General features: G+C 49.2%; 1 protein-coding gene across 1 annotated transcript in view; it reads right to left on the bottom strand.

Moving 5' to 3' along the window:
• LOC117808978 (aryl hydrocarbon receptor-like) overlaps positions 1-13,957 on the bottom strand; it is a 31,672-nt gene extending 17,715 nt beyond the window's left edge. Inside the window, 2 exon segments of the mRNA XM_034678637.1 lie at positions 1,969-2,159; positions 13,182-13,957. Of these exon segments, the coding sequence (XP_034534528.1) occupies positions 1,969-2,159; positions 13,182-13,240 (250 nt within the window). The 5' untranslated portion in view covers positions 13,241-13,957.
• Positions 13,958-14,828: the final 871 nt, after the last annotated feature.

Genomic DNA, 14,828 nt, shown 5'->3' with positions numbered 1-14,828 from the left:
ACATGATGCTGCAGACCGGACAGAGTTCATGTGTCTGACTGCAGCTCTGTGAAACACTCAGACATATTTATGAACGGGGAAAGGGTTCTGTGTTCTGGGTTTACTGCATCGTTATTCGGTTTCATCTGAGGTCAAACTTTAAAATCATCTCTCTCCTGACCTCAGAGCAGACACGCTCTGAGGAGACTGAAGGAGACTGAAGGAGATCTCAGGGACAGAGCTCCTGAAGGTTTCTAGAAATGCTCAGGAGTGTGAAGGAAGTTAAAGACTCCCACATTCATTCAGTCCATCAATACATGAACAAGCAAACAGACTATAAGAGCAGGTTATTAAATCCTAAATCCACATGAAGTGAGCTGACTTTATGAATCTATGAAGATGAAACTAACTTCACGTGTCTTCACCCGTCCGTGTTACTCGTCCGTTCATACCTGAGGCTCACGCTGCAGACGACTCAGCTGACAGAGGACTCAGCTGACAGAGGACAGAGGTCAAGCTGCTGCTGTGACTTACTGACTCAGTTATGATCAGTAACTCGTCTGACAGAACTGATCTCAGGTTTAAACCCTCTCTGATGCATTCAGGGTCAGCGTGTAAAAACAGGCTCTGCACCTGAGGACTCTGAGGAGGGATGACTGCAGCGTGTCTTTACACAGTGAAAGGATTTAAAGTGTGTTTATATTTATTTAAAGCTGGTGATGTCAGGGTTCACGTTCAGGCTCAGCCCAGCAGAGCGGCCCGTCCTCCCAGGTCCCATCCTAACAGGTCTGCTGGGTTAGGACTCAGATGTAAGTCAGTGTGTCTCACAGGCCGCTCAGCGCCCTGAAGAAGAACCAGAACGCTCCGAAGACAAGACACATAAATCCTCAACCCACATCAGGGACGCCCGAGGCAACAAGGCAACGAGGCAATGAGGCAACAAGGCAACGAGGCAACGAGGAAACAAGGCATCGAGGCAACAAGGCAACGAGGCAACAGGGCAATGAGGCAACGAGGCAACAAGGCAACGAGGCAACAAGGCAACGAGGCAACAAGGCAATGAGGCAACGAGGTAACAAGGCAACAAGGCAACGAGGCAACAAGGCAACAAGGCAACGAGGCAACTTACTCAGCAACTCTGAGGTGTCTGCCAACACCTCTGTGAATACGTCTGTTTGACTCAAAGAGAACTACCATCTGTGTGTGTGTGTGTGTGTGTGTGTGTGTGTGTGTGTGTGTGTGTGTGTGTGTGTGTGTGTGTGTGTGTGTGTGTGCGTGTGTGTGCGTGTGTGTATGTGTGTGTGTGCGTGTGTGTGATTCACATTCATTGAGTCACACGCGGCTCATCAGGTTTGTGAAGCGGTCCTGGCAGACCTGGGTCTCCTGGTTCTCGTTGCTCACACAGGGTGGAGTAAGGTTACAAACACGAGGATGTGTTGTTTCCTAAAACCAGATTCCTGCATGCCTCTCATTCCTGACACCAGAGAACAAAAGTTACTGTTCCACTTTCAGCTGGCTGCTCGTCCTGCTTTCACTGCAACTCACTCACGCTGTTTACATATCTGTGTTCAAGCAGTCCGGACCTGCAGGTCTGAGACCAGGGCGCACAGAGACTCAGATCCTCCAGCTCTTCTGTGTTCAAGCAGTCCGGACCTGCAGGTCTGAGACCAGGGCGCACAGAGACTCAGATCTTCCAGCTCTCTGTGCTCTGACTGTGTGTGTCTGCAGACTGTGTGTGTCTGCAGACTGTGTGTGTGTCTGCAGACTGTGTGTGTCTGCAGACTGTGTGTGTGTCTGCAGACTGTGTGTGTGTCTGCAGACTGTGTGTGTGTCTGCAGACTGTGTGACGTGTGTACGTTAAAGACTCAGAGCTCAGGACGGGGATCAGGCTGATGTGTTCTAACACGTGTCCCGGGTACAGTCCTGACTCACTCTGAGCTGCAGACTCCTGAACTGGAGGTGGACTGACGGTCTGTATTTGGAGCTCACCTCTGAAGTAGCTCTTGACCCTCAGGTATCCCACGCTGAGGCGAAGCACTGACAGCTTGTCCAGGCGAGACCGGACCTCCTCTGGAAAGGGCAGGAGGTCCGTGAGTCGGTCCAGCTCCCCATTCAGCCGGTCCCTGTGGCGCTTGGAAGGGTTGGACTTGACGACCTCGGTGCCGTCAGAAACCTTCTTCCTGCAGAGGTAAAGAAAGACGGTTATCAACGCTGCAGAAGAGCGCTGTGATGAAGATCAGGGACCAGGTCTCTCTAACCGGCCCTGCAGGATTAGGACTTGTGTTATCAGGTGCAGAGTGAGACCTGATAATTAAAGATGAGTAACTTTGTAAATCCTCCTCAGAGCTTCAAACACTCAGAGGAGGAGAGGCAGCTGTGGACGTGACTCAGAACCTGAGCAGCTCACGTGAGTCACCCACATCCGCTCCTGTGACGGGACCAGGACCACCTCAGGGCCGCCTCAGAGCTTTTTATTGAGTGCCAGCAGGACCAGGATTATGTGATCCTGGTTGAAGAACAAATACAGCATCCCCTCAAAGTGAGGAACAAACAACAGCATCACGTTTCAGAGACGCCCGGCATGAGACAGACAGAGACAGCTCGGGTCTCTGTCGTAGCTCCTCGCTGGTCGGGCTACAGAAACCGGGATCTGTTTAGACCTGCACAGAGAGTTTGAGACCTGAGCTGCATCAGAGATCTTAGAGGATCAGCTGTGAGACAGTTAAAGCTGGACCAGAGCTGAGTCTGACTCTACAAACCCAGCTGATGAGTCCGTCCCTCAGCATGGGTCTGGATTTAGGTTTGAATACCTCCAATAAGACAAACATGGACATGGTCTCAGGGACGTCAGCCTCGGGTTTCTGAAGCTGTGAACGATGACTAAACCCACCAGGACTCAGGATCTCTCTAAACCACTAACAGCTCTGCAGGTTCGACTGAGACAGGGACAGCCTCCTGACATGATCAGCTGCTGAACATCCTGGACTCTGCTGGACTGAAGGAGGAGCCGTCATAAAGGTCTCCTCTGGACACACCTGATCCACCTGACTCCAGCAGCTGGACACTAACTTCCTCTCTGTGATCTTCAGGTTTGGATCCAGAGACAGAGACAGAGACAGAGACAGAGACAGAGACAGAGACAGAGACAGAGACAGGGGTCTGTTTGGTCCAGCTCTTTGTTTTTCCTGAAGTGAACAATCATACGAAACATCGACCCCTCGCCGTGACTCACCCCTCACCATGACTCAGCCCTGGACCTGGACTCGTGTCCTCTGTCAGGATGGAAACCCGTCTCTAACCCTGACAGCAGCTTTATTTACTCGGCTTGACTTTCACTTTAGGTGCAGCAGGGATTCAGACCACCCGTGCTTAAGTGCAAAAACACAAACTCACGACATGGCTGGCTGGAGATCCACGTCGTTACTCACAAATCAGACACACATGCTGCAGGAGGGAGGAGAGGAGAGCGGGTCAGGGACGAGGGGGACGAGGGGACAACTCAACGCCTCTGTGCTGCAACTCTTCATAAACAACACGTCCTGACGTTTAGAAAACAAAGACTGCATGTGTTTAACATTCTGAAGAAACAATCAGTCACAGAATCTGTCTTTGAGCTAACGTGACTTTTCTCCTTCAGCGTTTACCAAAGTTCTGTTTGTCTGTCGTCATTAGAGATTTACAGATTCTTATCTCTGACTGAAGTCTGCTCCACTTTTTAAAATACAACCAACTTAAAGAGTTCAGTCAGAGAGTAGGAAAGATATGTAAAGGTAAAGTTAGCATGAGCCGGGTCACACGTCAAAGCTGTCGCCATATTGGTAGTGGCATTCTGTAAAGCTGCACACACACATGTAGGAGGAAACACGCCTCACGACTGATGTTATATGACCACACCAGTCTTAACTCAGAGCTTCCACCTGTATGATACTAATGTTTAAGTCTTTACAGTGTTAACGCCAGGGGTCCTTTAAAACCAGAGCCAAGCACCAGGGTCCAGCCATTACACAAGCTGGACCAGAAGTCTTGCAAATAATCGTCAAATTAACTAATCCCTCCATGAAAGAGAGGCTGGTGCTAAACGTCACATGTCCAGGGAACCTCCTGGAAAACCCTGATCCAACAAATTCAACCTGAGCATTCCTACTACACATAAACAACAACAAACATGGTGTCCCGCTGTGACTGAGAGGAGATCAAGAAGAAATGGACGTTTGATTAGAAGAATCTAGAATGAACAAACATCTGATATCAGGAAGTCCATCCTCAAAGAGAACAAACAAGGAGGAAGGGAAAGTCTGACTTCAGATCTTGACCCGGGTCAATGCGTGTGGTGTTTCTGAGCGCGCTCAGTAGAAGACCTACAAAATAAAATCAGCAACATGAAAGCGACTTTGAGCAACAAGCACCGCCCCCAACGTGGTCCAGGTGGAGGACCACAGTCTGTCCCCCCGTTGGAGGATGAGGACTTGTTAAGGGAGTGGTTTGGGAAAGATTCACTTCACGGTGTTGCTGGTAGGTTCCCTCAGAATGATGTGGCGTCTCCTAAATCTAAATCTGATGTATATTTCAACATCGTCAGACTTTTCACAAGGATTCGTTCGATCCCTAAATATCTGTGTCTTCATATTTGGTCTTAAAGGGTAACACATGAGCACGATGTCCTCCGTCCTTTAAACAGACTAACAGGTGAGGTCATCCTGCTGTTAGACCCTGTAATGGTGGGGTCTACCTCCATTACATGTGATGCTGTGTTGGGGCGTTAACCTGGACTCATGCAGACCACTAATCCATTTATTCACTATTAGTACAAACGGCCCGTTTTCATGGCTGATGTCTGGACGTGCAGACGGGTCCTGGTCTTCTGTTAAAGGGGGTCATTTAAAAACTCATTTTGTGAAGCTCACAGCCTGACATGTTTTAAGACGAGTCAGTCTTCTTAAAACTCCTGATTCAACAGAGCAGCTCTGTGGACAGCTTCTCTCCCACACTTTAAATAAACTGGTTGTTTCAGCTCGTGTCAGCTTCACTCGACGGTTCAGAGAAAGACTGATCCAGAGAAAAGGTAGAAGGAAGAAGGAAGAAGGAATGAAGGTCTTAAAAGTGAATGTGGGCCGCTCCTGCCTGTGCCAACAATGTGCCAGCACAGAGACAGACTCTCGGTTTAATTGTGGCGCTGCACATTTATGAGGTTAGTAGGAGTGTATTTACTGAAACTCTGGTTACTGGGAGCCATAAAGTTTCCTCCTCTGAGAGTCTGCAGGGAACGTGGCCTGAACTCCAGCGGACCGGACCTTCTGAGAAACAGAGCGGGGCTGAGCTCACTCTCTAGAAATGTCAAAGGGAGACAAACGGCAGCATTCAAAGCTTTTCTTCTACCTAGATTTGTTCTGGATCACGGGTCGGAGCAGCAGACATCAGGAGGAAGGGCAGAGTTGTACCTCTCCATGAGTTCAGTCTGCTTCTCTACAGAGCAGGACAGCAGCAGTCTGAACACCTCAGCTCCGTCACAGAGGACCGAGCTCCCTGAAGATTGACACAGATCTGTTAGCAGAGAGCCGGCCGAGCGTCTGCCAGATCCAGAGCCATGACTCACGGCTTCACAAGCACGAAGGAGCGTGATTCCTACACACACGTTTGGCTGCACACACATTTGGAAGTAGGGAAGTTTACAAAAGCAGACTCCTGCCGACAAAGAGGTTTCCATGAGAGAGCGGAAAATAAGAGACTCGCACTGCAGAGCATGTGTTCGACATAAACGTGCAAAAATAAAGAGGATGATGGGACAAAGGGAAAGCAGTTCTACTTCTCAACAGGACCAGCAAGTTTCACTGAGAGAGTCCTGAGATCCTGACCTCAGACTCTGAGACAGTCTGAGACAGTCTGAGCTGAGAGGACAAACACCAAGACGTCCATCACTTCAAAACAACAGCAGCATGAACGCTTCACCAAACACAGACGTCACTGACATACAGGCTTTACTCTGAGCATCAGAACTACAGAGGAGGCAGAGACCAGGACAGAATCCAGAGTCACTCAGAGACGGGTCAGGGGGACACTCAGGACTGGATCAGGGGGACACTCAGGGCTGGATCAGGGGGACACTCAGGACTGGGTCAGGGGAATATTCAGGGCCAGATCAGGGGGTAACTCAGGGCTGGATCAGGGGGACACTCAGGGCCAGATCAGGGGGACACTCAGGGCAGGATCAGAGGGACACTAAGGGCCAGATCAGGGAAACACTAAGGGCCAGATCAGGGGGACACTCAGGGCAGGATCAGGGGGACACTAAGGGCCAGATCAGGGGGACACTAAGGGCCAGATCAGGGGGACACTAAGGGCCAGATCAGGGGGACACTAAGGGCCAGATCAGGGAAACACTAAGGGCCAGATCAGGGGGACACTCAGGGCAGGATCAGGGGGACACTAAGGGCCAGATCAGGGAAACACTAAGGGCCAGATCAGGGGGACACTCATGGCAGGATCAGGGGGACACTAAGGGCCAGATCAGGGGGACACTCAGGGCAGGATCAGGGGTTTCTGTGACAATGAAAGTTTCTGTGGAGGGTTTGTTTTGTTTGGGTCAGCTGATGGACTAACAGTGACTCTCAAACTGCTGAAGGTCTCAAACCTCCTGGTCTGGGTCCAGGTCCAGGTTAATGAGCCTTCTGGTCTGGGTCCAGGTCCAGGTTAATGAGCCTTCTGGTCTGGGTCCAGGTCCAGGTTAATGAACCTTCAGACTAGACGTATTGCTCTTTGCTTGTCACACAGACATGTTTCCTGACATGTCGGCGCTGCTCGGTGATGAAAGGTGTCTAACTGCTGTTTGTGAGCGACTCACTTTGAAAAGGAAACAAAGCTCAGGAGAACAAAGAGAGACTTTGTTTTTCACCCCGAGTGTTTTGGCGCTCGACCAAACCTTCCGTCTACCGAGAGTTTCTCACAACCCTGCAGATCAGCGCTCACACACACCGCTCACACACACCGCTCACACACACCGCTCACACACACCGCTCACACACACCGCTCACACACACCGCTCACACACACCGCTCACACACATTATCCTCCCTCATTAAAGATACCTCTGCTGCCTGTAATAATGCAGAGTCACACTATAAAGTGTACCATTTATAATCCACTTACACACACACACACACACACACACACACACACACACACACACACACACACACACACACACACTATAATTAACCCAAATGTTCCTCACAGCCTGTAAAGAGCTGCTACTGTTGGAGCGTGTCTCTGAGGAGAGCTAAGTAAAGATGGAGCGTGGTCCAGTGTTCCTCATGTTCCTCATGTAGAGGAACGGGAGAGTAACCCGAGGAGAACAAAGATACTCATGAAGCTGGGATGTGAGGAGGAGGATCATGAGGATCAAGTTAGAACAGAATGAAGCAGCTTCATGTTGTGATCAGAGACTCTCAGATTCAACGTCCAGGAGGCTGCGAGCTGAGCTGCTGCTGACGTCAGCTGGGCTTCTTTCAGGAGATAAACTCTGGAATATAATCTGAGTCTCTTCCCTTCAAAACAAGAAGCATGAAACAGTGAAGAGCTCCATGAAGCTGTTAGAGGTCATCAATCTGTCTATCCATGTTCCTCATTGAACACTGCAGGGTATCGAGGGCTGCGAGCTGAGCTGCCAAATCACAACAAACGTTATCTCAGACTCTTTTACAAACAGAGCAGGTCTAGACCGGACTCTATGTCAAATCCAACACCAAGACCGGATAAGACTCAGTCTGACCCCACCTTAATCCACCATGAGCATTACACCTCGCAGTATTTAGCTAGTTACAGTGGAGAGGACAAACTTCCTTTAACAGGCAGAAACCTCCAGCAGGACCAGACTCATGTTAGACAGCCGTCTGCCTGGACCTCAGCTGGTTTCTGGGTCAGGATTCCTTCAGTCCACAACATTTTTACAAGAAGCCAGCGTATCCAGAGAGCTCTCCGCTCCAACACAAACAGATCCAGTGGAAAAACACTAAATACAGAACTTTGGGGCCAAAAGTCAGACTCTGCGTCTCTGTGAGGGAAACAGGAAGTTTGATCCGGGCTGCAGCTCACTTAGAATCAATACAGATCAACAACGATCCCCTCCAGAGGACAACAGGAGGACATGTTTACTCCTCTTCTAGGGTTAGCTGCTGTTTCTCTTTACATTCACTCTTCATCAGCTGCAGTCTGCAGAGGGAGGGGGCTGTACTCAACAGGATGTAAACATATACATTCATAGTTTCTGTAGGGGGACAGGTCTTAGTGATCTCTAACTGTGACCCTCCTGCAGACAGACTGAACCTCGATGTAAACCGGAGGTCTGTCGTTTATGAAAACTCGCAGCTTGAATATATCATCTGGGTATTTTTAATAATATAGCTGTATGCATGCAGAGGGAGGCTGGCGACACACACAGCAGGCATGTGGGTAATAAAAGAGGGAATTTGGATGGGCAGCTCTGCCTTGGAATGCCCCTGTGTGGTGACCACAGCTTTTTACAGTCAGGCTGAATGGTGCCTTTGTGCAGCTGTGCCCAGCTGGCCCTGCAGGAAACCTCAGCTCCCGCTCCACGGTCCAACTTCTGCAGGAACACAGACGTCTGCACACAGGCCACCTTCTTATTTTTGGAGTGACACTGGGAACAGCCTGAGAGCTCACGGCGTGCTCGCTCTGAGACGCAGCTCCGCTCTGAGACGCAGCTCCGCTTTGAGACCCAGCTCCGCTCTGAGACGCAGCTCCGCCCTGAGACGCAACTCCGCTCTGAGACGCAGCTCCGCTCTGAGACGCAGCTCCGCTCTGAGACGCAGCTCCGCTCTGAGACGCAGCTCCGCTCTGAGACGCAGCTCCGCTCTGAGACGCAACTCCGCTCTGAGACGCAGCTCCACTTTGAGACCCAGCTCCGCTCTGAGACGCAGCTCCGCCCTGAGACGCAGCTCCGCTCTGAGACGCAGCTCCACTCTGAGACCCAGCTCCGCTCTGAGACGCAGCTCCACTCTGAGACCCAGCTCCGCTCTGAGACGCAGCTCCGCTCTGAGACGCAGCTCCGCTCTGAGACGCAACTCCGCTCTGAGACGCAGCTCCGCTCTGAGACGCAGCTCCGCTCTGAGACGCAGCTCCGCCCTGAGACGCAGCTCCGCTCTGAGACGCAACTCCGCCCTGAGACGCAGCTCCGCCCTGAGACGCAGCTCCGCTCTGAGACGCAGCTCCGCTCTGAGACGCAACTCCGCTCTGAGACGCAGCTCGGCTCTGAGACGCAGCTCCGCTCTGAGACCCAGCTCCGCTCTGAGACGCAACGATGTGATCAGTTATTGTGAAACCCTTCTATCAGTGATTTTTAAAGTTGTATAACAGGAACATGTTGTAACCACTTAAACAAACAAAGCGTCTCTTGGATGGAGTCTATTGTTAATCCAGTATTAACAGCTGATGGGTTCTAACAGGACCAAGACCTGGCTAATTGTCTGAGTCCTGACGGCGGCCGAAGCCTGGCAGGACAAGAAACGAGGCCTTTAATTGACACAAGCAGGGTGTAGCTGCACACTGAAGTGTCATAATTAAAGCTGAATTATCAAACAAGTTCACCTCACTACAACTCAGTTTCACAACAACACAACAACACAACAACACAATGGGAAGGCATGAAGACGTCTAATTGGTGCATTGGCGCCTCTTCCTCCAAACGTTGAGCCTCGTAGTTTTAATGAAGAGGACCTCCAGAGAGACCTGCTCCCTCTCTCAGTCTGAGCTCTTTATATAAACACTGAGGCCGAGGTGAGGAACTGAGGCCGAGGTGAGGAACTGAGGCCGAGGTGAGGAACTGAGGCCGAGGTGAGGAACTGAAGACGAGGTGAGGAACTGAAGACGAGGTGAGGAACTGAAGACGAGGTAAGGAACTGAAGACGAGGTGAGGAACTGAAGACGAGGTGAGGAACTGAGGCCGAGGTGAGGAACTGAAGACGAGGTGAGGAACTGAGGCCGAGGTGAGGAACTGAAGACGAGGTGAGGAACTGAGGCCGAGGTGAGGAACTGAAGACGAGGTGAGGAACTGAGGCCGAGGTGAGGAACTGAAGACGAGGTGAGGAACTGAAGACGAGGTGAGGAACTGAGGCTGAGGTGAGGAACTGAAGACGAGGTGAGGAACTGAAGACTGAGACAGTTGTTGTATCTCTACTCTGCTTCAGCATTATAACACCTCCAGAAGTTCCTAAAACTCTTCCTGTGTCTCTGCAGCTCTCAGTTTGTGTTAGCTGCTTCACTCCTCCTGCACATAATCAGCCTCTGTGTTTGAAACAGAGTAAAGTTAGTGTTTACACAACATGTCAGGCTCCAGCTGTGCCCAACATCCAGCTCTGTTTCTGGACAGTTGAATAAAACGTGAGAATGATCCATCAGTAACACGGTGGGAACACTGATCCATCAGTAACACGGTGGGAACACTGATCCATCAGTAACACAGTGGGAACACTGATCCATCAGTAACACAGTGGGAACACTGATCCATCAGTAACACGGTGGGAACACTGATCCATCAGTAACACGGTGGGAACACTGATCCATCAGTAACACAGTGGGAACACTGATCCTTCACTGTAGCTCAGACCTTCAGAGTCATCTCAGCTGGATTACTGTAACTCTCTCTTCACATGTCTCAGCAAAGCTTCCCTGAACCGCCACAGGTAGTCCAACATACTGCTGCTAAGGTCTCATGTCACTCTGATCCTCATATCTTTGCTTCCAGTTAAATTTAGGATCCAGTTTAAAGTTCTTGTTTTATTCAGAGCGCTCAGTGGTCAGACTCCAGTCCACATCAGGGAGAGCTCAGAGAGAGAGAGCTCAGAGAGAGAGAGCTCAGAGAGAGAGAGAGCTCAGAGAGAGAGAGCTCAGAGAGAGAGAGCTCAGAGAGAGAGAGCTCAGAGAGAGAGAGCTCAGAGAGAGAGAGCTCAGAGAGAGAGAGCTCAGAGCAGAGAGAGCTCAGAGAAAGAGAGAGCTCAGAGAGAGAGAGCTCAGAGAGAGAGAGCTCAGAGAGAGAGAGCTCAGAGAGAGAGAGCTCAGAGAGAGAGAGCTCAGAGAAAGAGAGAGCTCAGAGAGAGCTCAGAGAGCTCAGAGCAGAGAGAGCTCAGAGAGAGAGAGCTCAGAGAGAGAGCTCAGAGCAGAGAGAGCTCAGAGAGAGAGAGAGCTCAGAGCAGAGAGAGCTCAGAGAGAGAGAGAGCTCAGAGAGAGAGAGCTCAGAGAGAGAGAGCTCAGAGAGAGAGAGCTCAGAGAGAGAGAGCTCAGAGAGAGAGAGCTCAGAGAGAGAGCTCAGAGCAGAGAGAGCTCAGAGAGAGAGAGAGCTCAGAGCAGAGAGAGCTCAGAGAGAGAGAGCTCAGAGAGAGAGCTCAGAGAGAGAGAGCTCAGAGAAAGAGAGAGCTCAGAGAGAGAGAGCTCAGAGAGAGAGAGCTCAGAGAGAGAGCTCAGAGCAGAGAGAGCTCAGAGAGAGAGAGCTCAGAGCAGAGAGAGCTCAGAGAGAGAGAGCTCAGAGAGAGAGAGAGAGAGCTCATAGCAGAGAGAGTTCAGAGAGAGAGCTCAGAGAGAGAGCTCAGAGAGAGAGAGAGAGCTCAGAGAGAGAGAGAGCTCATAGCAGAGAGAGCTCAGAGAGAGAGAGAGAGCAGAGAGAGCTCAGAGAGCTCATAGCAGAGAGAGCTCAGAGAGAGCTCATAGCAGAGAGAGCTCGGAGAGAGCTCAGAGCAGAGAGAGTTCAGAGAGAGAGCTCAGAGAGAGAGAGAGCTCAGAGAGAGAGAGAGAGAGCTCAGAGAGAGAGAGAGAGAGCTCAGAGCAGAGAGAGTTCAGAGAGAGAGTTCAGAGAGAGAGTTCAGAGAGAGAGCTCAGAGAGAGAGAGAGAGAGCTCAGAGAGAGAGCTCAGAGCAGAGAGAGCTCAGAGAGAGAGAGAGAGAGCTCAGATGAGCAGAGAGGCAGCAGAGCCCTGAGACATGGAGCGAGAGGCCGTACAGTATCACATTACAATAACAGACTCTGAAAGCCCCGGAGCCCTGCCCCCCTTCCCTCACCCCCTCCCTCACCCCTCACCCCCTCCATCACCCCCCTCCCTCACCCCCCTCCTCCTCGGAGCATCGCGTGAGAGCTGCAGCCGACTCTCCAACTTGATTGTGATTAATGCGCGAGGGCAAGATATCCATGCCAGATCCGAGCTGCACATATTCTTAAGGTGGTCCAGCAACATGTGGGAGTCAGGACCACAAGAGACCAGAAGAGACCAGAAGAGAGTGGAGAGCACAGTGCACACCTGACCTCGTGCACACCTCAGAGCTCTGCCTGGACTCCCTAAGCTCCACGCGCACAGGTCTGAGGTTCAGGTGAGAGGAGGCAGGCAGGACCAGCGCCACCTTAACTTCAGTTCCCTTCATATTTACACTGTCCAAGTTCTTCCTGCTGCAGAGACTCACTGAGAGGAGCTCAGGATCCAAGAGACCAGATCCTGTATCTAAACTCTGCACCCAATCCAACATGACTCATATATACATCTGATTAAACATGAGGAACTTTAAATATTACACTTAATGATTGAATTCAAACACAGCAATGTGACCTACATCCTGTCTCTGTTTGCAGACATGTATGAGCCTTATTTACAAACAAACAAACAAACAAACAAACAAAAAAACAGAAGAGTAAATAAATAAATCATCTGAAATATCTCCAGCTTGAATTTATCTCTGCTCTTTGTGAAGCTGGGAGCAGGACAGTGAGGATTTAAAGGAGGACTTTCTGATGTATGAATTATTGTAACCACTCCTGCTGTGTAGTTGTGCTAACATAAAGATATTAGTGAATATATTCCTCACATAGAAGATCAAGTTTAATTAAAAAATGAAGTTTTCCTGACAATAGGCAAAGCTCTAACAAAATAATATCAAGCTTTCTTCATAATATGAAGTTTTAATATATCATAATATCAGTTTCATTAAAGGAGAGTTTTAACTTAAACTTTATATTTAACTTAATTATTAAAGTTTAGAGTGAATCAGTGAATAAACACAAACAGGCTGTCTGCAGGACAGAGAGAGGTACTGACTGCTCAGTGTTTCAGCTCTCTAATCTTTGCTTCCCTCTCTCACAGTAAAGCACATTTAAACTTCTCCACATGAACACATCACAGCTCTCATGATTATTAATATCCCAGCTCTTACTGTTTGAGCACAGGCTTCTTCCTCTTCTTGTTCGCGTAAGATCCTGGGTTTCCCAACATGGTGACACTTTGTGTTAACAGACTGTGTTCTGTGTCTCGTGTTTGAGCTCCTTATTCCCCCCTCGCGCAGCCTGTCTCCATGCAGTCAGTGATACAGTCTGTGATCCAGAGAGACTCAGACCCCCAGGAACCAGGAACCAGCCGGGGTCCGCGGAGGGTTGCAGCCGCGCGTAGAGCTCCTGTGCGCGGACACAGCTGCTGACCTTGGTCGGTGGAGCGCTGGAGCCTGGGTGGAGGTTGTAGCCTGGGTGGAGGTTGTAGCCTGGGTGGAGGAGGGGGGGGTAGTAGCCTACAGGGTAACTTTAGAGAGGCAAGTGTCCCACCCCCAGTCTGTGGATCAGCAGCACAGCCGTGTTATTATGATTCAGAGTCACTCGAGTTTTCCTGCTCTCCCTGCACGGGGCGTTTTCAGGAAATATGTGCTCGGTATGTTCAGCCTGTCAGAGTTTTAAGGTGGACTGGACTCAGCCTGCTGCTCCTCCGTGCAGAGGGAGTCCTCTCTGTTTCTGTCTTGGCTTGCTTTTAAACAAATGTTCCCTGGTTGAGTTTTCTGACCACAGGAGGAGATATTACAACAAGAGTTTCCATAACAACTGTCATAATATCTGAAGCACATCCATCATCTGCTTAAACTCCCTGAAACTTTGTTTTTAAAGTTTAAACAATCCTGCTGCATGCTTTAGAAACCATACATTCAAACTACACAAAACAAAGCATGACACTTTGGAACAAACCAAACTACACAAAACAAAGCATGACACTTTGGAAAAAACCAAACTACATAAAACAAAGCATGACACTTTGGAATAAACCAAACTACAGAAAACAAAGCATGACACTTTGGAATAAACCAAACTACAGAAAACAAAGCATGACACTTTGGAATAAACCAAACTACACAAAACAAAGCATGACACTTTGGAACAAACCAAACTACACAAAACAAAGCATGACACTTTGGAATAAACCAAACTACACAAAACAAAGCATGACACTTTGGAACAAACCAAACTACATAAAACAAAGCATGACACTTGGAATAAACCAAACTACACAAAACAAAGCATGACACTTTGGAACAAAACAAACTACATAAAACAAGCATGACACTTTGGAATAAACCAAACTACATAAAACAAAGCATGACACTTTGGAATAACCAAACTACACAAACAAAGCATGACACTTTGGAACAAACCAAACTACTTAAAACAAAGGCATGACACTTTTGAATAAACCAAACTACATAAAACAAAGCATGACACTTTGGAATAAACCAAACTACACAAAACAAAGCATGTCACTTTGGAATAAACCAAACTACATAAAACAAGCATGACACTTTGGAATAAACGGCCAAACTACACCAAAACAAAGCATGACACTTTGGAACAAAACAAACCTACATAAAACAAAGGCATGACACTTTGGGAATAACCAAACTACAGAAAACAAAGGCATGACAACTTTGGAATAAAACCAAGACTACACAAAACAAAGGCATGACAACTTTGGAATAAACCAACTACACAAAACAAAGCATGACAACTGTGGAGATAAACCAAACCTACACAAAACAAAGCATGAC

The sequence above is a fragment of the Notolabrus celidotus genome, unplaced genomic scaffold (assembly GCF_009762535.1).
Source record: "Notolabrus celidotus isolate fNotCel1 unplaced genomic scaffold, fNotCel1.pri scaffold_194_arrow_ctg1, whole genome shotgun sequence".
NCBI classification, from domain to species: Eukaryota; Metazoa; Chordata; class Actinopteri; order Labriformes; family Labridae; genus Notolabrus; species Notolabrus celidotus.
This window is presented reverse-complemented; position numbering and strand designations above follow the sequence as displayed.